This window comes from Xenopus laevis, chromosome 3S (assembly GCF_017654675.1).
Source record: "Xenopus laevis strain J_2021 chromosome 3S, Xenopus_laevis_v10.1, whole genome shotgun sequence".
In the NCBI taxonomy this organism is placed as follows: Eukaryota; Metazoa; Chordata; class Amphibia; order Anura; family Pipidae; genus Xenopus; species Xenopus laevis.
This window is the reverse complement of record NC_054376.1, coordinates 113917001-113941811: the sequence shown is the minus strand read 5'-3', so window position 1 is coordinate 113941811 and position 24811 is coordinate 113917001. Positions and strand designations below refer to the sequence as shown.

At 36.3% G+C, this 24811-nt stretch overlaps 1 protein-coding gene across 1 annotated transcript in view; it reads left to right on the top strand.

Moving 5' to 3' along the window:
* Nucleotides 1–24811, top strand: part of LOC108712410 (slit homolog 3 protein) — a 443629-nt gene that overhangs the window by 320937 nt on the left and 97881 nt on the right. The window contains exons 9-13 of the mRNA XM_041588752.1: nt 3422–3563; nt 9646–9717; nt 11885–11956; nt 18023–18094; nt 24245–24388. Coding sequence (XP_041444686.1) covers nt 3422–3563; nt 9646–9717; nt 11885–11956; nt 18023–18094; nt 24245–24388 — 502 coding nt within the window. The remainder of the gene's footprint in view (nt 1–3421; nt 3564–9645; nt 9718–11884; nt 11957–18022; nt 18095–24244; nt 24389–24811) is intronic.

Sequence of the window (24811 nt, the reverse complement as noted above, 5' to 3'; positions counted from 1 at the left end):
GGTAACACAACTTTCACAAAGTAATAGACACACGTATCTTATCCCTTAGAAATACAATAGAATATTAACAGAGAAATACAACATGCATTTCTGATTATCATGAGGATTAAGATGACACAGTGTAGAAGCTTGGCAATTTTATGGCTCTGGTAAATTTTGTAAACAAAAAACTTGTTTTTTTAAATATTTGCGCTTGCACAAAATGAACTGGGTGTAGGGAATGTGCAGTTCCACCTTTTTTTGTCAATACGTCCAGAAGCAATTCCATTCTAGTGTAAATGTATTCTCAAGTTAGGCTTGGAGTGCTCCCACATCCCCTTTGTATTATTTTTAGTGTTGTTTTAACAGAAATTGCTTAGCTAGAAGCAATTCAGCTTTTCACACTAGGTGGTCTATTTATTCAAAAATTCGAGTTTGAGATTTTCTTGAAAGGAAAAACGTAGTAGTGTAAAATCGAGAACACCAATGTGCTCAATCATGTACTCAGAATCATTTCTGGAACCTCAGAGTCTCTATTTGTCAAAAGAAAAAATGCGAAAATATACTTGAAAAAAACCTGGGCAAGTAGAAGCTGTATTTCTATAGTCAACGGAAATTGACTATATTTCCACAGTTTAACAAACATTCAAGATTTTCAGCCCTATTGAAAATAATGGAATAATGTCATTTTTACTTGCAAGCAAGTTTTATTCTGCAAAAAAACATTACAGCAAATGCTGTCGCCTTTTTTTCTTAAATAAGGTATATAGCAGGTATACATCGCTATACAGGTCACATAACTCCAAGGTGACTTTTAATATCGTTATAAATTTTAGCAGGGGTTACATTATTTATTATAATATAGTTAAATGTATAAACTGTTGGTTAGTCAAGAACTTTCTCTCTTTACTGCACAAAAATGGCTGGTACAAATGTGGCATAGGGTATGATTTTTCAACCCTTTTTTTTTTTTCAATTTACAAAATAATAATTGCTTATGTTAGGTTTTTAAACAAGTGACAGACAGTGGGCAAGGGGAGAACGTTCTAGAAGAGATCACCATAGCTTTGGTTCCATATATAGAAATAACCAAACTGCAGCTCACAGTGCAATAAATACTTCCCTCCTAGACGTGGGATATAAGGTTTTAATGAGATGTGACCATCCACTTGCAATTCTTTATTATGTACTTTACTACCATCAATAATAAGTTTAAAATCCAAAAAAAAATAACCAAACTGTAGATCATATTTTATTACAAATAAATGTTTATGTGTTGGAATTCCGGTACATGGGGCTTAAACACTCAGGGGCTAATTCACTAAGTTCGAGTGAAGGAATAGATGGAAAAATACTAGAATTTTCAAGTCGTTTTTTGTGCTCCTCGACTATCGAATTGGCGTAAATTCGCCTGAGTAGAATGATTCGAATAGATCGAGTGCAAAAACACTGCGAATATTCGCCCATTCGATAGTCGAAGTACTGTCTCTTTTAAAAATACTTCGACTGCCTACTTCGCCACCTAAAACCTACCGAATTGCTTTAAAAGCCTATGGGAAAGTCCCATAGGCTTGTTTTCTAAATTTTTGATCAAATAAAAAGGCATTCGATCGAATGAAAATCCTTCCATCGAATATTCGATCGTGCGACTATTCGCCGGGCGAATATTCGCCCATTCGAATATTCGCCAGCGCGTAAATTAGCCCGAATTGCCTGTTCGATTCTATTCCCAAGTCGAATTTCGAGGGATTTAACCCCTCGAAATTCGACCCTTGATACATCTGCCCATAATGATATAAATATATTTGTCCACTCCATATTTTAGTGCAAAACAAACTGAAAGATATAATTTTTTTAAATCAAAGGGCAGAATAATGGTACAGTGGTTAGCATTGCTGCCGTACAGCAGCAATGTAATTCCAGCTCGGAATTTGTATGTTTTAGTGGTGATTGTATTTGTGTCCTCCTGGTGCTTTGGTCCTTTTGTCCAAAAACATCCTAATTGGTCGTGATAAAACTGATATGATTATATCCGATTATTATATATTATAAACCGCTGTGGAATAGGTGAGCTCTATATAAATAAAAGATACTACTGTCCCTAACCCATAATTTTTCACCCAATCATAATTCCCATTTCAAAATCCATATTTATAAATGTGGCTTTTTCAACCACAACAGTTTGTGGAATTTGCTCTTTCAGCTCCATGGAGGAATATTTAAAATCATATTTGATGGCTTCTCTCACTTTTTTTTTAACTTTTGGACCTTGTCAACACTGTATTGACAGATGAAAAGAATGATGACTATTGGCTTCTATCTCTTTGAGCTAATGAAAATTCAAGCATACAGACACCAAGTCTCGGTGGAATCCTTGACATTTTTCAAACGGAGGACTTGGGATTTCAGTAATTCTCTTTTCTTTTGTCAAGAAAGATTGCCCCTTGATTTACAGTTGCTTTTAACTTATTATTTTTTTCTGCCCGTTTGTGGAAAATTATCTGCATATCAAAATGCTGACATTTCAGAATGGTCTCATCCAAATGAATATCTTACTTTTCGTTCCTGTTTTTTTTATATTCTGAATAAATGGAAAATTCTGCAAATATTTCAGTCAATTAATGTAACAATTAAATGAGCTGAACATTCTGTGTTGTATCTTGTCAATGCAGCTGCTATCTGAAAATTTATTTTAAAGGGTTGAAAAAGGTTGTAAATATACTTTATTTGAAGCAGGCAGCCTTCTTTTCTTAAAGAACTCTATATCTCTCCGCTGCTTAGCAACTCTACCATCCAACAGTTAGAATTTCATAAACCTTCTACCATTAAGCAGAATGAAAAACACTTTTGCCATATCATAATGCATTGATAGCAGTGAATAAGAAATGGCCCGGGCTTTCAAAGTGTATTCTGAGGGGGGGAAATTGTTTTGATGTAGTCTACCGAGTGCTGAACATAGAGCAAAAATAGGCACTTTAAACTAAATTATTTTGAGGGGATAAAGAGGCATTTCCTTGTATAGCAGTTGGAATATTTTTAGGTCAAGTTGTTGACGAGCTTAAAATGTTATGATCAAAATTTGAAAGTGAAACAACATGGTTTCAAAAACGGTGCCAATAAATATTGAGTTACAGTATATAGGCGCCTATACTTTTCTTTTTTTAAAGATGTGGATTACATTAATAACAACATAATTAAATCATTTTTCTAAGGCATACATCCCATAAATAATAAGAAAATAATTTTCTTTCTTTGAATAATCATTCCTTTTATAATGAGAATAGAATGTGTGTTCTTATTTTCTGTTGTTTAGTCGATGTCTGACTTGTTTTCCACCATTGCATTAAAAAATGCTAAAATAAAATGATGAATAATGTATGCCCGTGTAAAATAGTTAGCTGTGGCATTATGTTATATTCTAACACTTGCTTTTATTTCACAGGAAGCCAAAATGAGCCTCCATCATGCAATGCCAACGCAGTCAGCTGCCCATTTGCCTGTACCTGCAGCAACAATGTGGTGGACTGTCGAGGGAAAGGCCTGACTGAAATTCCTGCCAACTTGCCAGAAGGCATCATCGAGATGTAAGCAAAGATTTTATACCAATGTCATAGGCAGAGTAGTAGCTGGCATAACATTTCATATTGAGTATATCATTTAATAAACACCAGAGTAAGGATGCAATTTTTTTCTTTGATCCTTTTAGTAGAATTAAAATGCATTTACAGCTGTTTTTTTTTCTCATGTTGAATGTTCAGGTCATGAACTCTTGTAGGTATACTAAGGCATACTTTTAGGTATTTTATTGTGAATAGATTAGCCACAATAGTGCAAACTAGAATGCTATAATTATTCTGTAAAATGCTTTACCATACCTGAGTAAGCAGCTCTAGAAGCGCTTTCTGTTTAGGATAGCAGCTGCCATATTAGCTTGGTGTGACATCACTTCCATGCAATGGTTTGGAAAAACACGGTGCGCCAGGATAAATTAGGAATGACTCACCAAATAGTAAATGTGGCCTGGGTGCTCCAGCCCCAGACTCCCCGGTTTGGGATATATATTTCTATTTGTACAAAGTTTAAAAAATGTATAATGCAGATGGAGATGCAAATATACATTTTTTAAACTAACAATTTTTTAAACGATTTTCTTTGGTCATGTGGATCTGTCTGAGTGCTGGTCAGCCCTGTCACTTCTAGACATCACTTCCTGCCTGAGTCTCTTCCTGCTCACTCATAGCTCTGGGCTCAGATTACAGCAGGGGAGAAGGGAGGGGAGATGGGAGCAAACTGAGCATGCTCGAGCCCGTGCCCTGAAGGTTTAAGCTGACATAAGGAAGTCTGATACAGAAGCCCATATGTACACAATAGAAGGAAAGAAATGCTGTGTTTCTTTTGACAGAGGACTCAGAGCAGCATTACTTTGAGGGTTTGCTGGTGTATTTATTTAGACCTTTCTGATAAAGCTTTCTTAGTTTTAATCTTTAACCTTTCCTTCTTAAACCCTGTTAACTATTGGTACAATTCAGTTGTCCATTTATTATTGTAGACCCTCTTGCTGTTTTGCTGTAATAACAGTAGCAAGTCACGGAGAGCTTTTATTGCATTTACTGCTTTTACCCTTTTTACTAACCCCATCAAACTCACATGTGCCGATGGACTGAAACTGAACAAGGAATTGCTCTCTGGATCCTTCACACATGCACACTGTTCACCACTCAAGGTGCAATAAATATACACTGGCCTGAAGGTTACTGGGCAATGGATTGCTCCAGTCAATTGTGTTATTCTGCATATAGTCTTTAAAAAGATACAATGTGTAAGGGTTATTTTAAAAATGACCTGTTTCTATTATTTTACCCCTTTTCGAGATCATTATACAATAGAGCTAGCCAGTGATGTTCTAGGTAATGACCAGAAACATATGCCAGTTGGAGTCGTTGGCCAACCTGGTTTTACCTTTATCCACTTTAGCCATCCTTTCTGCACATTTGCTTATGGGTTAAATAGATACTCTTTCTAGGGTGATGGTTGTATGCTGCTTTATTAGGTTTTAAGAAGCCAAGATTGCAGTTACAATTCCTTTAACCTTTTAATTATTTAATGACTGGAGTAAAATTAGACTTTCCAAGGTGATCTTTCTATGCATACAAAAAGCTTAAAGAGTAACGTTACAGTATGATGTTTGAATCCTGTTATCGACATTGTGTCACCCGTAGTGATGGGCGAATTTTATTCGCCAGGCGCAAATTTGTGGCGAATTTGCGCGATTCGCCGCCAGTGAATAAATTCGCTAAACACCCGCGAAAATTCGTGAAATTCGCACATTTTTCGGCGAAATGGCGCAAATTCGCCCATCACTAGTCACCCATTACCTCCCTGACAGCACTTGTTGTGGCTACATTATGGGATGTAAATGCAGTCCCATGCAAAGAACTGTGTGTTTTTTATTATAGTATTCCTTATAATTGTAAGTTTACAATATAAATCATTCCTATTAAACAGTCCTCTAAATATTCAGCCACGCAGAATTCACTAAACCAAGCTCCCCTGTTATTTACTGCCTTGATGACTTTATTGCTAAAATCCAGTTTACATATTGTAACCTTTCCAGAAAAAAATTTGCCTGCCAAAAAAGTGCAGAAGGGACATTTTATGACAGATCTCAAGCAGAGTACAAAGGCATTGTTAATAGAGCGTGGCCGTCTCATTTGTAGACTCAGTTCATTTGACAGCCAAGAATTATCAGCACTGATGCTTCCCTTTTTTCATGCCTGTGATTTGTCTGTGTTATGGAGAAGTCTGACAAACCATTATACATTAGATGTTGTTTGAAATAGAAAAATTGCAATAGAAGTGCTCCTTCACTGCACAGGGTAACAAATACTAACTGATCCTCACTAAAGGGAGACAGCTGATGCAAAGTAAATCAAGTTTGGGATCCTGCTCCCTTTTCTCAGATGCATGTTTAGTCTTGGAGACAAATAGACTGACTAAGGTTTGAACTAACAGGGCTGTAGAATGAAAGAATGTATTTAGGTTTGTCTTGTCTATGAGAACAAAAAGCTGATAAAAATAGTATATTAAAAAATAAACTTTAAAAGGATACTAAAGTCTAAAAAAGAATAATGTTAGAAATGCTGTATTTTATATACTAAACATAAACATGAACTTACTGCACCAGAAGCCTAATTAAATAAATGATGTATGTTTTCAAAGTTGGCCGCAGGGGGCTGTCATCTTGTAACTTTGTTAAACATCTTTGCAAGACCAAGACTGTGCACATGCTCAGTGTGGTCTGGGCTTCAGTTGGGAGGATAAGCTTAGGGATTGTCATAAATTATCAAAACACCACAAGTCAAATAATATCTGCCATAGAAGCTGATACAGAAAGACTGATTAATAATCAGAATATGCAGACTGCACTGAGTCTGTGGATACAAATCTCTACACAGTCCCCGGCTGCTTTATAGGGAAACAAACAAAGCTGTCAGAGCAAGTAAAACAAAGGGGGAATTTTTACTGCATACAGTCAGGTACATTATAAAAATGGTACACATTTTTAATTTAAGTATATTTAATTATATTGGAGATAGATTTCTTTTTCATTAAAGAAAGTAAAAATGGGATTTTATTTTTTTGTCTTTACATTCCCTTTAAGTTCCTCTGATTTTAAATATGTTTTATTCTGCATTGGAATCTCTACAGAATTTTAGAATGTAAAGTTTGTTTTGAGAATGGTTATTAGTTATTTCTGATATATATATATATATATATATATATATATATATATATATATATATATATATATATATATTCACACAAAGCATAAGAATGTAATATTTAATATTCTGCACCATTTTGTCCAAGGAAAACACATTTTTTGCGTGTGTTTGTGGGGGAACTATCAATTACTTTTGTAGGATCACATTGAGAGAAAAGACTTGAAGGTTTTGAATGTTCCTTGAGTGTTTGACAGCTAAATCACCAGTAGAGTTATTGTCTAAAAATGTAAGGTTAAGAAGAACTACTGTTTTTTACATATCTATTGGGGTCAATTTACTAACAATTAAATTTAAATTTTTTCCACAAAAAAATGTGATTTTCCTATACAGTATTTCTAAAAAAACTAAAAATTCGAAATTTGTTAAGTAAAAAAACATTGAAATAACCTTTGGTCCTTGGGTACATTAGAATGTAATGAAAGCAAATTTTAAAGATCATACAGATATGGGACCTCTTATCCAGAATGCTTGGGACCTGGACATTTTCTTAATATTGAACTCCGTACCTTAGGTCTTCTGAAAAAGTATCTTTAACATTGATTAAACCTGATATGGTTGTTTTGCATCCAATAAGGATTAATTATGTCTTAGTTGGTTTCAAGTACAAGCCACTGTTTTACTACAAATGAAAGGGGAATCATTAAAAAAATATTTGCTTAAAATAAAGTCTTTGGGAGATGGCATTCCCAGATAACAGATCCCATTCTTCTACTTTAAGGGGCATATTTATCAAGGGTCGAATTTGAAAAAGACTAACCGAAATTAAGTCAAATTTTTTTTTGCCTGAATAGGTCCATTTTCGATCAAATCCAGTATTCAGCTGTATTTGAATTATATGAATTGAAGTAATAGTGCATTCGAATTTATATTCGAATTGAAGTTTTTCCCCAAAAAAACTTTGATTTTTCAAAGTCCATCAATTGACTCCAAATAGGTTCTAGGAGGCCATAGGCTAAAACAGCAAGTCGGCAGGTTTTAGATGGTGGAGTGTTTGAAGTCGAATTTTTAAAGAATTTAGATTATTCCCTAGTCAAAGTACACAAAAAATAGCTCAAAATTAAAAATTTTTGAATTTGAAAATTCAACTCGACCTTTGATAAATCTGCCCCTTAATGTGCAAAGAGGAAATGAAAACATATGCCGTTTTTTTTCTATGGGAAGTAAGCAAGATCATGATCGGGGGAGAATTAAGCCCCCAGTGAAGCTGGCCAACCAGAATTTCTCCACTTATTAATTGTGCTACAGTAGCAAAATGGAGCAAACAGGGAGAAAAACACTATATATATATATATATATATATATATATATATATATATATATATATATATATATATATATATATCAGTTTAGGGTATTTATTGATATTAAAACAATATAATTGCAGTCGTTTTTGCTGAGGTTTAAAGAGGTTTTTTTCCATTAGATAGATTAGTCAATGTAAATTTCTAAAAAGTTTCTAATGTACTGTTCAATATATGCCAGATACACATACAAATAAGATGATGCATTCATTAGCATTCTACAGGCAGACTCACTGGTTAACAAGTTTGCTCTAGACCCTTCCAACCTGAAAGTTAGAACAAGGTACTTGTCAGCTTTATTATCTCCTCTTATTTCATGCTTTGTAAACTGAAATTACACAGCATATTGCAGACCTTTTCCTCTTAGCAAGAAACAGGAATTTCCTCGCAGAGCCACACATGATTATTTTATCAGTCTCTCCAACATATAAGGAAGATTGTATGAGAATTGTTTTCACAGACTGCATCTGTGAAGGTTCACAATATTTGAGTGTGTATTGATCTACTAGCATGCGGTCCACTTCCAAAAAAAAAAAATATATTTTATGATCCAATTCTCCTTTTCCAAAGTATTATTCTAAAGCCTAATTATAACACAATTTATACACTGGACTGAAGACAGATCTTGAAGTAGTGGTAGTTTTATAAATCTCTTACTTCCTTGTTATGAACTCCATACTCCAAGGCCACCATCCAATGACACTGCACACGTCAACCTAAATCGGTAGCATTTTTAGTAGCTGTTAATTTCCTGAGAATCATAAAACAATATAGTTATGTCCTTATGGCCTAACCTGTTATTATTAGAGCATTGGATGATGTGTGTTGACTCTTTAACTCTTTACCATTTAGATCAATTCTAAGCAATTGTTATTTTATTCTCCAAATCTGAGATTTTTTCTTTTTTTGTATATTAATAACAGTCTAATAACATTTTACTTGCAAAAATATAATGGGAATGTATCTTTGCTGAGTCACAAATCAGCTGTACTATGCATTGGTGGCTTCTACATTTTCAGAAACGTGTGATTTTGCCCTGTTATTTTCTTTGGTTCTTATATGCCACAGAAACGGATCCTGCAGATATTGGCATTTCTGATATGTTTTTATTCGATCAGACAGAATTCGTGGTAGACTAAGCACATGGTCATGTTGCTGTTGTGACGCTTGGATTTCAGAATAAACATTATACTGTTATTATGCTTTTGACAGCAATGGCCAAATAACCACTCGTTTAGTATAATAACAGTAATAAAGTTCTAGTTTAAGAAAAACCATGGATATAAGAACGTAAATGTTCTTGAAACCTATCATTACAGCAAAAAGCACAATTAAAGTTTGAACAGGTCTTCATGCTCCTGCCAATTCTTCCAGAACAATACCCAATGGGTTGTTTGTTTGAGAAAGATATCATCTAGTACTATCATTTTGAGCCACGAGAATTCAGAGAAACAAACATTGAAGTTTTACTTTCATCCATGTTTTCACATTGTAGGTGAATGACGCAGCTCTGGGCCACTTTGCTGCAGTCATGGTAAGCAGATGCTACAAATAATATTTTTATGTCTTGCTTCTGGCAGACGCCTGGAACAGAATTCAATCAAGGCCATTCCTGCTGGTGTTTTTACTCCATACAAGAAACTCAAGAGAATGTAAGTTTTAAAGAAGAATATGATAAATGGATAGTATTGGAAACATTTTTACGTCACGGGGCAGAATTATCAAAAATTGCATTGGTGTTTTTTCTTGATTCCATAAAAAAGATGTGTACATTCGCCCTTGTCTATTTTCTTGTTGAAAAGGCTTTTTCTACAAAGGTTTTTGAAAGCAACGTGTCCCCACATATTTTCAAAGCCATCCATGCTCCACAATAGTCATTACTCTAAAGTAACTTGATGTTAAAAAGACTAAAGAAAATTGTTCTGGCCTCAATCAGTAATGTAGTAATGAAGATCATTACAGGGGTTATTTACTAAACTCCGAATGCAAAAATCCTGAAAAAATTTAGATTTTTTAAATATAAAATCTGACTTTTAAACTATCAAGAATTTTTCAGAATTTATTATACCCCGAGGATGGAAAAAATACTGAATCAGAAAATCCGGCATCTCCGACCTGTCGAGGTTGCATATAAGTCAATGGGAGAAGTCCCAATGATTTTTTTTATGTGCTCTGTGTTTCGTGCAATACCCCGAAGATTTTGGAATTTTTTTAGGAAAAAGAGCATACAAAATCGGAGTTTTCGGGAGGAAAATCGTGAAATTCTGGTTTTTTTTCATGCAAAATCGAATAAATAAGCGGGAAAAACCTGTGCAGTGTTTTTGACAGAACATGTTGAGATAAATTCGGTCTTTGATAAATAACCCCCTACAAGTGGTGAAGACACACAGGCACAGTTAAGCAATATGTTCCTGCCTGTTACCTTCAGTATCTGACCTAGGCAGAACATTTTCCATTCTGTTCACTGGGAAGTGATGAGTTCTTGAGAACTCTATTACTATGATACCATAGCTGCTTTCTGTGTTGTAAAGACCAAGGGACAGATATATTAAATTAAAGTTCTGTCTGTTTTCCAAAAGTTGAGAAAATGTTAACAAATTCACCAATTCATCAAAGCAGATAGATGTGTCAATCCATTAGAATGTGTTTGACTGATTTGAGCAGTCAAAATATTCATTCTTAATATGTTAATACTCAGCACTGCTCAGCAACAGTATTCTGCACTAACACCCCTCCAGATCCTTCCTCATTGATGGAGATACTTTGTGGCCAGTTTTGAAGAATTATTTTGGAAAATAAACAACTATTTGTAATTTTTTGCTCAGCATGTTACTGCTCAATACAAATTAGTGATTTCAATAAAAACAGACCCTAAGGACTGAAAATGTTCAGGAGTCAATAGGAAAGGTCATTAGACCAATCCGCTCGGTCAGAGAACCCTGCTGTTAACATATCAGTAATAATCCAGCTTTCCTTTGGGATTATAATCAACACACAGTAAAGGAATCTCATCATAGAAATGTATGGTAATGCAATAAGGAAATTCACTGGCACACAGGTAGTACTAGCAGGGTAAACCCTTGCTGTTTTATTCGATGAATAGCAGCATGCAACGTTTCGGGGTAACCCCCTTTATCAAGCATCATTGATAAAGGGGGTTACCCCGAAACGTTGCATGCTGCTATTCATCGAATAAAACAGCAAGGGTTTACCCTGCTAGTACTACCTGTGTGCCAGTGAATTTCCTTTTGCGTGTCTATTCAAGGTGGGACGCCGATTCTGCCATTGCTGTGCACCAGGGACTATCTTCTATCCAAGGCTAGGGTGTGCGAGTGCATTTGCTAATCTTCCAGTTGGTAATGCAATAAAACATTACGGTTTTTTATGCCAAACACAAATGATTTTCGCAGTGCATTTCCTATCCCACAGCATTAACAAAGAAATAAACAAATCCATAGTAATCTTATTGGAATCAAGTAATTTATGACCTTGGCTGATGCTGTTCTTGACTTTGTGTTGCTGGCTGCAGACAATGTAAACCACAGCATAGAGAACTTGAATTATCTGTTGTGTTTTATTTTTAGTTTATTCCTGTAAAATGGCTATAGTTTCCAAATATAATGATAACCATAACACCATTAACCATATGTGACGACTGTAACATAAAAATTGTTAAATGAGGAAGAACAAACAGGAGATTCTGGAGAAGAAGGAAAAATGAATTCTCTTCTACGCTGACTTTTTTTTATAGGTTTCCCTGTGTTATCGGTCGGACGCATTGCCATTCATTACTTTGACTATGATTTTTCATTTTCACAGCGATATTAGCAAGAATCAGATATCTGAAATCGCAGCAGATGCTTTTAGCGGATTGAAGTCTCTCACATCGCTGTAAGTACCTTTCCGTGATATAAATGAATTAGAGTATTTTTTTGTAATGTTTCTTCTGGCTTACATGTTACACAGATTCATTTATTTTGCAAGAAAAGAAATGGAAATGCTCCATGTAACTGTAATTGGAAATGTAACTGCCATCAAATTCATGGAGATTCCCTGACTTTGAATCAGTCTCTAAATCTGTTCCTTTAGAAATGTTGCATATAGAACTGAGCATAGCTAATACAACCTGTGGCCTTAAGGTAGCAAAGACCATAGCCACGGCACAGTTTTCAGCACAGAAATGGAGACTGACACCAATTTAAGGGCAGAGACACATGCGAAGATTCAGAGAGATTTAGACACCCAGTCACAAGTCACCTCTTCTTCGGGCGACTAATCTCCCCAAAAAGCCTTCCCACCGCCTAGAATCTAAATCACTGGCTGGATGGCACTCAGATCGTTTCATTTTCCGAAGTCGCCCGAAGTTTCCTCGTGAGGCAACTGTGGACGACTTTCGGAAAACAAAGTGCTCCGACTGCCATCCCGTCAGCGATTTCGATTCTAGACGACGGAAAGGCAGTTTGGGCAGATTAGTCACCCAAAGAAGATGCAAAATGTCCCCTTGAATTTTCGAGTGTGCCTCTCCTGTTCAGAATTCAAATGCCTCTTGGCTAGCTTTTATTGTAAACACAAACAATGCTTCAGCACACTTGCTTCACATAGGAAATAACAGTCCCCCTTTAACAACCTCACTGGTGTTCACACAACAGGCATGGATGTACACAAATCCCAGAATCCTCTCTGGGGCTCACTCTAGACACTCTTGTCTCCTCGGAGGGGTTTCTCTCTTCCTCTCTCCAGTCCTTTTGGAGCTCTCTACAACTATTTAACTCAGTGGGAACCACACTCTCTTTCCTAGCTACACACAAGTCTCCTTCCTCCACTCAAGAGGTTTTCCCGGCCCCTCACCCTCCTCTACTCAAGGAGGTCTCAAGGAGGAAGCACTGAGGTTTAGCTCACACCTCCATTTCACTACAGCTCATCTGTAGCCTAATTACTTAACTACATTTGCCTGGGCAGCTGCAAAACACCTAATGGAGCAAGAAATGGAACTCCCATCTTGTTATCTTCCATTCACTCCATTCACCGCTTTTCTTAAGCCAGTTCAGAATTATAGCCATGCTTGCTGCAGAAACACAAACTTTTCCCTGGAGTTTTATATTCAACAGTCTTAACACTGGTGAAATATACATAATATTGAGCCTTTTTTACTCACATATCTTACAAGCTCTAAAAATATATTTATTAAGAAATCATTGCCAACCAAAGTAAAGACTGGGCATGGGGAATACAGTAACAATATGGACTCTGCATGTGTCGAGGTTGTTTCATTGTTGTCAACAAACCATGAAGTATATTATGATACAGGGTTTCTTGCGGTAGTGCATGTGGTGCAATGTGGAATAACAAAAATTCTTAATAGAATTCAATGGAAACAAATTGCTGTAGGTAGTGCCTGCTTAGAAAGGAATATACATGAATAGTTTTAATCATAATCAAGTATAAAGATCTTATATATTGCCCTCATTTTTACTTTTGAGTGCATTAAGATTGTTGTTGCAGTGTGAAATGCATCAGCAGATATTCTTGTTGAGTTGTTTGCTAAATTCCTGCTTAACAGACTATAGTTGGCCTTATTAAAAATCTAATTGCGCATCTTTGTGCATGCATATGCTTTTTTATGCTTATGTGTTTCGCTGCATTTATGCCGGCTATTGTCATTTCTCTAAAGACAAACTAATCTCTCTTAAATTAGCAATTGATCATGCAGACAGCAGTCTCTGAAAATAGATCCCTCTGTATAACCATATTAAAGTTCTTTCTACATGATCAAACTAGAATTGTTTGATGATTAAAGACTTCGCTGGTGCCAGTACATCTAGTACACCAGCATCTGACTGTTTTTCTCGTCTCTGCTCCCAGAGTCTGGAGCAATTTAACATCCTCATTTGAGACACTTAATGTAACATCTTGATTATAATTCAAAGCCACCAGACAATATGACAGAACCATGCGCTGCATTTTTCTGCATATAGAGGCACAATCATCTGTAATTGCTGCTTGGAAGCAAAGCTACCAAAATTATAAATGTTATTTCATAGGCTTAAATATAATGTGGATGTTTTCGATTTTTTTTTTTGTTAATTTAGTAAACTCAGTGTATCATTTTTTTTGGTCACCTTTGGTGCAAACATGTTTTTATTTTATAAAAGTGGCTCTTGTTTTATACGTTGTAGTCATAATGGAGAATTATACTGGGGTGCCACAGTTACAGAGGTGCTATGTACTGGCTACCCATGGAAAATACATTTACAGTAGTGAACATACCACTTGAAAGGCGCTAGAAAATGTTACTTTCATCGTACAGTGGGTTCCAGCTGGAACCCATTGGTAGATGGGTTCCATCATCACCATCATCGTGGAATTGCATCCACGAGCTAGCCATACCTTACAAATGGCAGACATGTTGCACATATCAGATCATAGTTGGTTTATCTGGGCATAAATGTCAACATTGACATGTTTATGATGTCAATAAATGGAGCATGTTAAAGTTAGTGCACTGTTGACCCTGCTTCTCTTGACATTTGCAATGTAGTCACATACACAAGAAAATAACATATCACGTGTCCGGAGAAGCAGGGTCAACAGTGCACTAACTTTAACATGCTCCTGTTATTGACATCATAAACATGTCAATGTTGACATTTCTGCCCAGATAAACCAACTATGATCTGATATGTGCAAGAGGTCTGCCATTTGTAAGGTATGGCTAGCTCATGGATGCAATTCCACGATGATGATGATGATGATTATGGAACCCATCTACCAATGGGTTCCAGCTGGAACCCACTGTAAAATGAAAGTAACATTTATCCTCTATTTGCTTTGCCAGATGGATGCACAAATAGGAAATCTTGCTGTGCGGCCAGCTTTTGTCACAGGGGCGTTTCTGATACAAAGCAGCAGCCCCAATTTTTACGGGTAGTAGCAAAGTTGCCAGTGTAAAAGTAATTATCAATTGACAGTAATGAGAGTCAACCAGACCATGTTGTCTCAAGCAGAATGCCTTGGATTTCCCTACATGAGCATGCTTTCTGCCACAATAGTTCATATAGAGGGAGAATAAACTTTGATACAATTCCAGTTGTAGTTCCTCCATGCAGAGGACATGTCTTCCTCGCTGTTTGTTGTGGCTGATGAAGTTCTCTGTGAAATGGAGGCAACAGTTTTAACTGTAAATGCAAAAGTTGCTATCATTGTCTTTGAAACATGTTCAGGGTTACTTTAGAAGAAGAAATCCCTCTGGCAGCTCCTGCTAATGCTGTTAAAAAAAAACAATGTTCTTTACATTAGATGTAATACGTTAGTGGAAGTTCACTCGGTTATGAATTCTGAAAAGTAAAAACAATTTTATAGTTTCAGTCTGATGTAGTGTTTGTTGCTCAGTAAAACAAGATTAGCTAGCATTGACCAATTTGTCATACATACTGCCATTTTTCATGCCGACCTGGCAGCCAGACCTTGCATTAACCAGAGTCTGCAGATAGAATGACATATAAAGCAGGTGCACAGTAAGCTTTTCACCGCATATTTTGGAAATTAAGAGGAATATAATTTTAGCTTGATGCTTTTGCCAATAAAGTACAACCCTCCAGCTTTCCCTTAGATAAGTTAACCATCTCATTTTTGTACTACTAATATTTCATAACGTAAAAGCAGAAAGATACATCATCACATGAATTACATGGCAGCGTAGTTCATGGAAAGAATATGGGTATAGGGCACATTGAGGTTAATTAACAACAATTCTACTAAATCTCATTGGATGGTTTTATATCTCTTGCCTTTAGATTTCTATATCAAGTTATGTTTTCAGTTATTATAGACATTGTGCTCTTCAAGGCTTTATACCATTTGTTTTAGTCTAAATAACTAAAAATGCTGCAAGAATGATAATAATTATCTCTATATAACATGGTATTTAATAGAATATTTTATAACAGTAATTAGATCCATTGTTACACATATTTATTTTCAAAATATCCTCTTTTAATTCCCTATCTCTGGGGCAAATTCACTAAGATTCGAAGTTGCGCCAGGCGCAACTTCGCCGCGCTTTGCCGCACTTCGCCAGGCGTAGTTTCACCAGCGCTCCGCAAATTCACTAAAATCCGAAGTTGCGCACAGGGGTAGCGTAAGTTTGCGAAGTTGCGCTAGCGTTGATTCGCCAAGCGAAGCGAAGTTTCGTTAGCGATGGTTCATTTGCATACGGCGCCAAATTCAAATTTCAATGGAGGAACACGTATCAGCACTACAAATGCCTAGAAAACCTTCAAAACATCAAATAAAATTTTATTTTACCCTACACATGTGCCCACTGTCTAGGTAAGTTGCCATGAGTCAGGAAATGTAGGGGGGAAGGAGGGGAGCCCCAAAAAATTTTTTGATCTTTTTCAGCCTATCACCCATAATGTAGAAAACACGCCAGCGTTTTTTGGGACTTAGAAAAAATTTTGACTTTTTTTGAAGCAATCCCTATCTACTCTATTGCGCTTCGCCAGGTCTGAGGTGGCGAAGGAAGTCTGGCGTAAAAGGTAGCGTTCAGTACACTGCGCGCGTAAGTGAATTTGCGTAGTTACGTCCGTAGCGAAAATTCGCCAGGCTTAAGGGTGCGAAGTAACACTAGCGAATCTACGCCAGCGTTCGTTAGTGAATTTGCGAAGTAACGAAAATGCCCAACGCTAGCGAATTGACGCTAGCGTTCGGCGCTTAGTGAATTTGCCCCAGAGCTGTCTTTACCCAATATATCTAATGACTGAACATTTTCCTGTTTGGATTAGTTTTTCATTACCAGCAGGGAATATGGTATTTTTTTTTTCTTTAAACCACTAAATATTTTTAAAGAATGCCTTACACATCTACTTTTAATATGTGTTATACAGTAGGTTTGAATGGATGCATTAGAATATACTACAACAAATACTGGGGCTTATGTATCAACACTGGGCAAATTTGCCCATGGGCAGTTACCTATAGCAACCAATCGGTGATTAGCTTTTTAACGCCAGCTGCAAATAGAACAATGAATGCAGCTATTTGATTGGTTGCCATTGGGGGTGTCATAGATGCAGGAGCATTCTAATATTACATATATTTATTTTGATTAAAAAAACATGTAAATTATTCTCCCCTAAGGAATTGCATCCATCCATAAACATCTAACCCCCATATGTAATAAAAAGCACTTTGCCCAGGATCAGTAACCCACAGCAGCCAATAAGATGTTTGCTTTTAAACAGTTGACCAGTAAATTCTACCTGTTCTTAGCAGGTTCTGCACAATACCAGAAATAGTTGCATCTCATGGATTGTAACACTGATTGAGATAGAAAACCTTCACAATGTAAAATATCCTGTTTATTCTCAAAGACAAATGCCAACGTCAAGAGAAGTGATTTACCTCTACCAGAAAGAACTATGCATAAATGCAAATAACATGAAAAAGTCCCAGATTCTTCTGGTTGAGTTCCAAACTGTTGTTAGGCGTGACTCTGAGGCACTCCAGCTATGTATTTCGTGGTGAAATCATTAGTGGGGATGTTGAAGGTTTTGAAGTTTAACAGTAGACAACTGGATCCCAGTTATCAAAAAGGACTCATAATAATGAGACACTTAAAAATTAATAAAATGCAAAAACAACACAGAAAATCTTTGATTTATTGCAACATGTAAAGTATTACGTTAAAAGAACATTGGAATTGCATCCACACATGAAGTGCATTGGGTCATCTGTTTTAAATGTGTTTTCTACAACAGCCTGAGTATGAATCCGAACATCTCATTTAATGTTTTTTGATCCCTAGGATGGAAATTAGATTGGTTGTTAAATGAAAGACCGCTTGTAGTACCACGAATCCTGAGCACAGTACCCAAAATCAATAAAAATGGTAATAGAAAGCAAAGAAACGTAATAAAGACAGCTGTTGTTTAACATTATGTGCTCTTCTTTCACCAGAGTGTTGTACGGAAATAAGATCACAGAGATTCCAAAGGGACTCTTCGATGGCCTTGTATCTCTTCAGCTGCTGTGAGTATTGTTATGATGACTTCTTTTCTGTTGAACAAAGGTTGATTTATTGGATTTGTAGCTGTAGCATGACCTACAGGAAAAAACAAAGGCAATGCAACGATCACATATAGGGGGGAACAAATTGTGAACAACATGATTATCTTATGTGTGTGTGTATATATATATATATATATATAAGCAGCAGACTGCCAGCACAACTCGTGTAGAGGTATATGATGACTGGGTGCAAAAAGCTTGAAGGAATATATGCAGGCACAACAGAGGCTCGCACTCACAGGACTTATGAATAAAGGTGTTTATTTGGCAAAAATAACTGACGTTTCAGCTCACTAGCCTTTCTCAAAGTGCTAAACACAAAATGACAACAACCATTTAAAGCCCCAGTGGCGGGAAAAGAACTAGAGTCACGTCACTGCACCATACTAACGAAAAAAATATATATACAAAACGTGTAAATAGTACAAATAGTGATGAAAAATAAATAATATATATTAAATAAAGAAATAGAAAGTGAATGAACATGTCAATACAGCTCCGTGTACATAGGATATGTCAAAGTAACAATTAGGGGCAGATTTATGAAGGGTCGAAGTGAATACGAGGGAATTTTTGAAGTTAAAAAATTCGAAATCCAAAGTATTTCTTTGGATACTTTGACCATCAAATAGGATACTACGACTTCGACTTCGATTCGAAGTAAAATACTTCGAATATTCAACCATTCGATAATCAAAGTACTGTCTCTTTAAAAAAAACTTTGACTTCAATACTTCGCCAAATTAAACCTGCCGAAGTGCTATGTTAGCCTTCTACAGCATTTTTCTAAGTTTTTTGAAGTCGAAGTAAAATCGTTCGATCGTACGTTGAAATCGTTCGAATCGTTAGATTCGAACGATTTAATCGATCGATCGAATGATTTTACTTTGACCGCAGAATACACAAATTCGATGAAAAAAGTTCGAATTCGATATTCGAATTCAAAGTATTTTAATTTGATGGTGAAATTTCAAAGTATTTTTTACTTCGAAATTCGATCCTTGATAAATCTGCCCCTTAGTATCAAATAACAGGTTCCGTATTGTTAATACAGTGTTTCAAAGCTGCCTGTGTTAAAATATTCAGATTGATATTACTAACAGGAGTACCTCAATTGTTAAACCCTTAAATAAAAAAATCCATATTTCGTGAATATAGATACAGTTACAATGATAGAAGCCTACGGGATATAGTGTTGGCCGTGACGTAAGCGCTCTCGGTATACAGTTTAATTAGGGACGGACTCTGTTCTAAGTTTGTTATTTAGGTAGAGATTATTAGAGGCGATGTAGGTAGTGGTGAAGCAATAAAGATAGTAGAGAATGGACCTCTATCATAGCCTAGGTTTCCAAACACATATGAAAGCAATGCAGAGTCTGTAGTGTTCAGAACGCGGTCTAGGCATACTGATGCTGTACTGTATATGCAGGGCCCCTGTGTGACCGGTAGACGGTGGGCTTTTTTGAAATGTGGGTGGCTGGAAATACAACATCTGGTGCGTTGTTAGGGTGGTAGGCCCTAGCAACCCCTATGGGAAAGTATATGAGACAACATGATGGCCGTGATATAGGTAGTTAGATGAATCAGTGGCAAACAAAATATATCGCATGGAGCGTTACCAACATATATGGAACAAAAGTATATGGACAGAATTTGTGGGGGTTTGTTAATAAGGGGTTTAAAGGTATGAGCAGAAAAGAGAAAGAAAAAAAAAAGAGTTATACGATATATGTAGAATTAAGTAGGCAACGACCAAAAAAGATACATGAACTTCAGACAACAATAAGCCAATATTTTATGGTTACATCCTTTCAAGGTCTTAAAAGATGCTTACCTTCAAGCACAAAAATAGCGCTACTTGATTTACATGCAAAAACAAGTTATTTATTGCCTGTACCCATGTTCATGGAAAAGCGTTCCACCAGTATGTTACTGTTATTATCTCAACCTGTAAGAGAGATTAGTAGTTGATTACAAAATCTTCCCTGCCTATTGACATTTACAAGGTCAGTAGGTTGCAAATTATTCTCATAGTGGAAAGATGCCTATAACAGTGTTTCATTACTTACAGATGTGATTTATATCGTATCTATATATATATTGCTTCCTGCTCTAAAATTTGGAAATGCTTTGCAGGTAGTAGTCAACACCTGCTAAAGTCATAAATTGATGCTAAGGATGCAAATTGCTTACATTTGTTTTCCTTCGACCTGCTGTTAAACAATTGGAAGTAGCACATCCTGATTAGAACTAATTGTGCATATACAACACTCCAGATTGGATTTTGTCTTAATAAACATAAGACCTACTAATAAGATGACTCTGATTAGAATGCTTTCGTAGGTTGTCTCATTTCCCATTATTAATGCAAACTGTTTCTGATACAACATAAGTGAGAGTAGAAAGCTATGAAGTATACTTTGCAAATCATAATAGATTTTATTATAATGAACTGCTTATAAAATGTAGTAATTTAACTAATTAAAATCAATACATTTGATAAACAAAAAAATAAGGTATTATTATGACCAGAAAAGATAATTAATATGTACTATGTACAGATTTTATAATATAGGTATACATTCAAAAAAAAATCTCCTTGATATATTTACAAAATAATTGGTATGGGCATGGCTGATGTTACTCTTCAACTTCTGGTTATGGTTCACAAACACCAAAGCCTGTCCCTGTCTCTGACTTTACTCCCAAAAATGAAAGAATAACTTCTTGAAGGGATAATGGCAACAGCATTATTAAATAATTAACCATTATCACACATTATGCCAGCAGGACAGAAGGCACAAACAAAAAATCTAAAACAAAGAATCAGGCATTGTCTACCCTCTCCAGGAGAAATCACCCATCATATAGACCAATATTACCCAGCCAATGGCTCATGAGCAACACGTTGCTCACCAACCCCTTTGATGTTGCTCCCAGTGGCCTCAAGGCAGGTGTTGGAAGCAAGTTTTGGTTGCATATGGTGTACTGACAAATAAAGCCCCCTGTAGGCTGTCAGTCCACATAGGAACTACTAAATGACCAATCACGGACCTTATTTGGCACCCCAGGAACGTTTTCATGCTTATGTTGCTCCCCAGCTCTTTTTACAGCTCATGGGTAAAAAAGGTTGGGGTCCTCTGATATAGGTAAATGCAAAAGATCCTCTGCACTCAACCCGTAATTTTCATTAAGCCACTAAAACATGTCATCTCCTATAAACAAAAAGGATATTGTCTTCCTGCATATAGGCTCATTCTGTGCTCGGAAACCATCAATAAAAACTTTGACAACCATGAAAAGACAAAAATCTAGATGTAGTAGTAGTAACATAATGGTGTCCAATAAAAAGGAAAAAAACAAGAATATACAATTTTACATAGCAACATTTGGGGAAGGTGGAAGGGGATGAATTTATCTCTATAAGGCTGGACTTTTTGAAACTCTCAGGCCCTATCCAGAATCAGACCCATTTCCATGGCCTATCTACAGTCCGTAATGTGAACTCTTAACTATGATTTTTTTTTAATTTTAAAAATAGAAGACCACTCATTTTAAAAAGGTATATGAATTCTTATGAGTAAAATCAGCATTGTTTGAAAACTCATATCTTAGAAACCCTAAATAATAGCTTTCAGTCTGTATAACTGCTTTAATAGCTTGTCCCAAGTCTGGGATGGGATCCAGTGGTTACAGCAATAGAGATCAATACCATCAGTTCTTAGAATTCAAATTGATCCATGCCCAAACCTATCTTGTCTGGGGCGTAAAAAAAAACAAATGGCAAAACATAGAGGAAAATGAAGCTACTCCAAACCACAAAATATATCCAAGTTGCAAACTGTCATATTGAATGAAAACTGATGACCTAGAGCAGGGATCCCCAACCTTTTTCACCCGTGAGCCACATTTAAATGTAAGAAGGGTTGAGGAGCAACATAAGCATGAAAATAGTTCCTGAGGATGCCAACGAAGGGCTGTGATTGGCTTTTTGGTAGTCCCTATGTGAACTGGCAACCTACAGAAAGCTCTATTTGGCAATACAACTGGTTTTTATGCAACCAAAATGTGCCTCCAAGCCAGAAATTCAAAATTAAGCACCTACTTTGAAGCCACTGGGAGCAACATCCAAGGGGTTGGGGAGCAACATGTTCACGAGCTACTGGTTGGGGATCACTGACCTAGAGTCTGAATTGATTCTATGAGATTGAACTATTCATGTAAACGTTAATCACTACGATTTTTTTAGCCTGTAAAGAAGTCAACATGATAATGAATAATGATAATGAATGGTAGTGTTACAAGCTTTCCCTGAGATCTATGATTGCCTAGAAGCATGCCAGTCATAACACAGTAGGCTATAGCTAACACATTGGGATTATTATCAGAGAATGCTCCATGCATCCCTCCTTTCTAAATCTTCAAGATGACTTTGATTTGAATGGTTTTCATTTCTTAAAATGGTTAATGCGCATAAAACGATTCTTTGGTTGACTGGAGGGAAAGTACTTCTATTTGATAAAGATTAAATAACTAAGCCGGCTTCTATTATTGTACAGAACTGAAACTCGAAGATTGCACGTTAGAATCCCTTTATAGGAAATTGCTTTTAAAGAACAAACTATGAATTTGTTAAATTAATGAAAATCATTTTCAGTTTATAAAAGAGGCTTCTAGTAATAGTGGTAATTATAGGCTGCAGCGTTCCAAGTAGAATGTGCTGCGGTTGTCGGTACTTTAGGCTGAAAGAAAATTGCACTCTGAAATTGTTTTTCTGTTAATGCCATTCAATGTGCATGAATACAAAAACATGCCACATTACTTTATTTTGTGCATTGTCAGGACAACAACGATGTGATTAAATAACCTACCATTCATAAAGTAGATCTACCTGGCCAATAGGCACATTTCTCCTATGATGTCAGACTTTGTAAAGGCAATACAGACAGAGCAGGAAGCACATTATAATAAGCACTATCCCCATAGAGATTTTGTTTTATGTGTATATTTCCCTTCTTTATTATTGTACTGACGATATTGTAAAGCTAATGCAGGGATCCAATAATAGAGGTGACTTTTTATATAACTTTAAAACCACCCTTAATGTTTTGCTTTTATATATATCAAAGGGAACTTGTCTTTTTATATGGAGTGACAGTTACTCTCATCAGCTTTGCTTTCAATGGTTTGCTTGCTATAAGCATTCGAGTTCCTCCTTAAAGGGATACTGTCATGGGAAAAAATTTTTTTCAAAATGAATCAGTTAATAGTGCTGCTCCAGCAGAATTCTGCACTGAAATCCATTTCTCAAAAGAGCAAACAGGTTTTTTATATTCAATTTTGAAATCTGACATGGGGTTAGACATATTGTCAATTTCCCAGCTGCCCCAAGTCATGTGACTTGTGCTCTGATAAACTTCAATCACTCTTTACTGCTGTACTGCAGGTTGGAGTGATATCACCCCCCTCCCCTTTTCCCCCCAGCAGCCAAACAAAAGAACAATAGGAAGGTAACCAGATAGCAGCTCCCTAACACAAGATAACAGCTGCCTGGTAGATCTAAGAACAACACTCAATAGTAAAAACCCATGTCCCACTGAGACACATTCAGTTACATTGAGAAGGAAAAACAGCAGCCTGCCAGAAAGCATTTCTCTCCTAAAGTGCAGGCACAAGCCACATGACCAGGGGCAGCTGGGAAATTGACAAAATGTCTAGCCCCATGTCAGATTTCAAAATTGAATATAAAAAAATCTGTTTGCTCTTTTGAGAAATGGATTTCAGTGCAGAATTCTGCTGGAGCAGCACTATTAACTGATGCGTTTTGAAAAAAACATGTTTTCCGATGACAGGATCCCTTTAAAGAAGTACTAGACATGTTACCTACTTCCAGATAAACCCCCACTACTACTGTTGAACACCCACGTCTCTTCTAGTATGATTTAGAAAGAACACTTTGAAATGCGGAGACTTGTGTATAAACCTTTTCCCATTTGATGTGGTGAATGTTGTGCTATGTTATTACAAGGTGACGTAATAACATATACAGTATATGCGTTCATTTTTTGTTATTCTGGTTCTTTTTGTTCAAAGTGTAATCTTTTTTAACAGACTTCTGAATGCCAATAAAATAAATTGCCTGAGGGTGAACACATTTCAAGATCTTCAGAATCTCAATCTGCTCTCACTTTATGACAATAAGCTTCAAACTATCAGCAAAGGTCTCTTTGCTCCTCTTCAGTCAATCCAAACACTGTGAGTATCAAAATGCATTCACCCACTGCTTTCATCATAGTTAAGGTAAAGGATGTATTATCTAGAATGCTGGGGACCTGTGGATTTCCAGATAAGGGATCACTCTCTAATTATTCAACAGTTTCCATTGCTAGGATATACAGGACCATAACCTTCATCAAAGTTGTGGTTTAGCAATACCAAGCAAACTTTGTACAATACATTAATATTAGGGAAAGTGAGGGAGGGAAAAGATAACAGCTGCACAGTCCTAATACAAATTGCAAATTGCTACTGGATATGTTCGCTGGATGAGTAATGGGAAATATCTCACCCGGTAACAGCAGTAACCTGGGTGTAAAAACCCCAGGTCAATCACATAAATGAAGATTGTGATGTAGAGTCTCAAGTAAATGAGGGAAAAGCACTCACCTGACGTCTCAA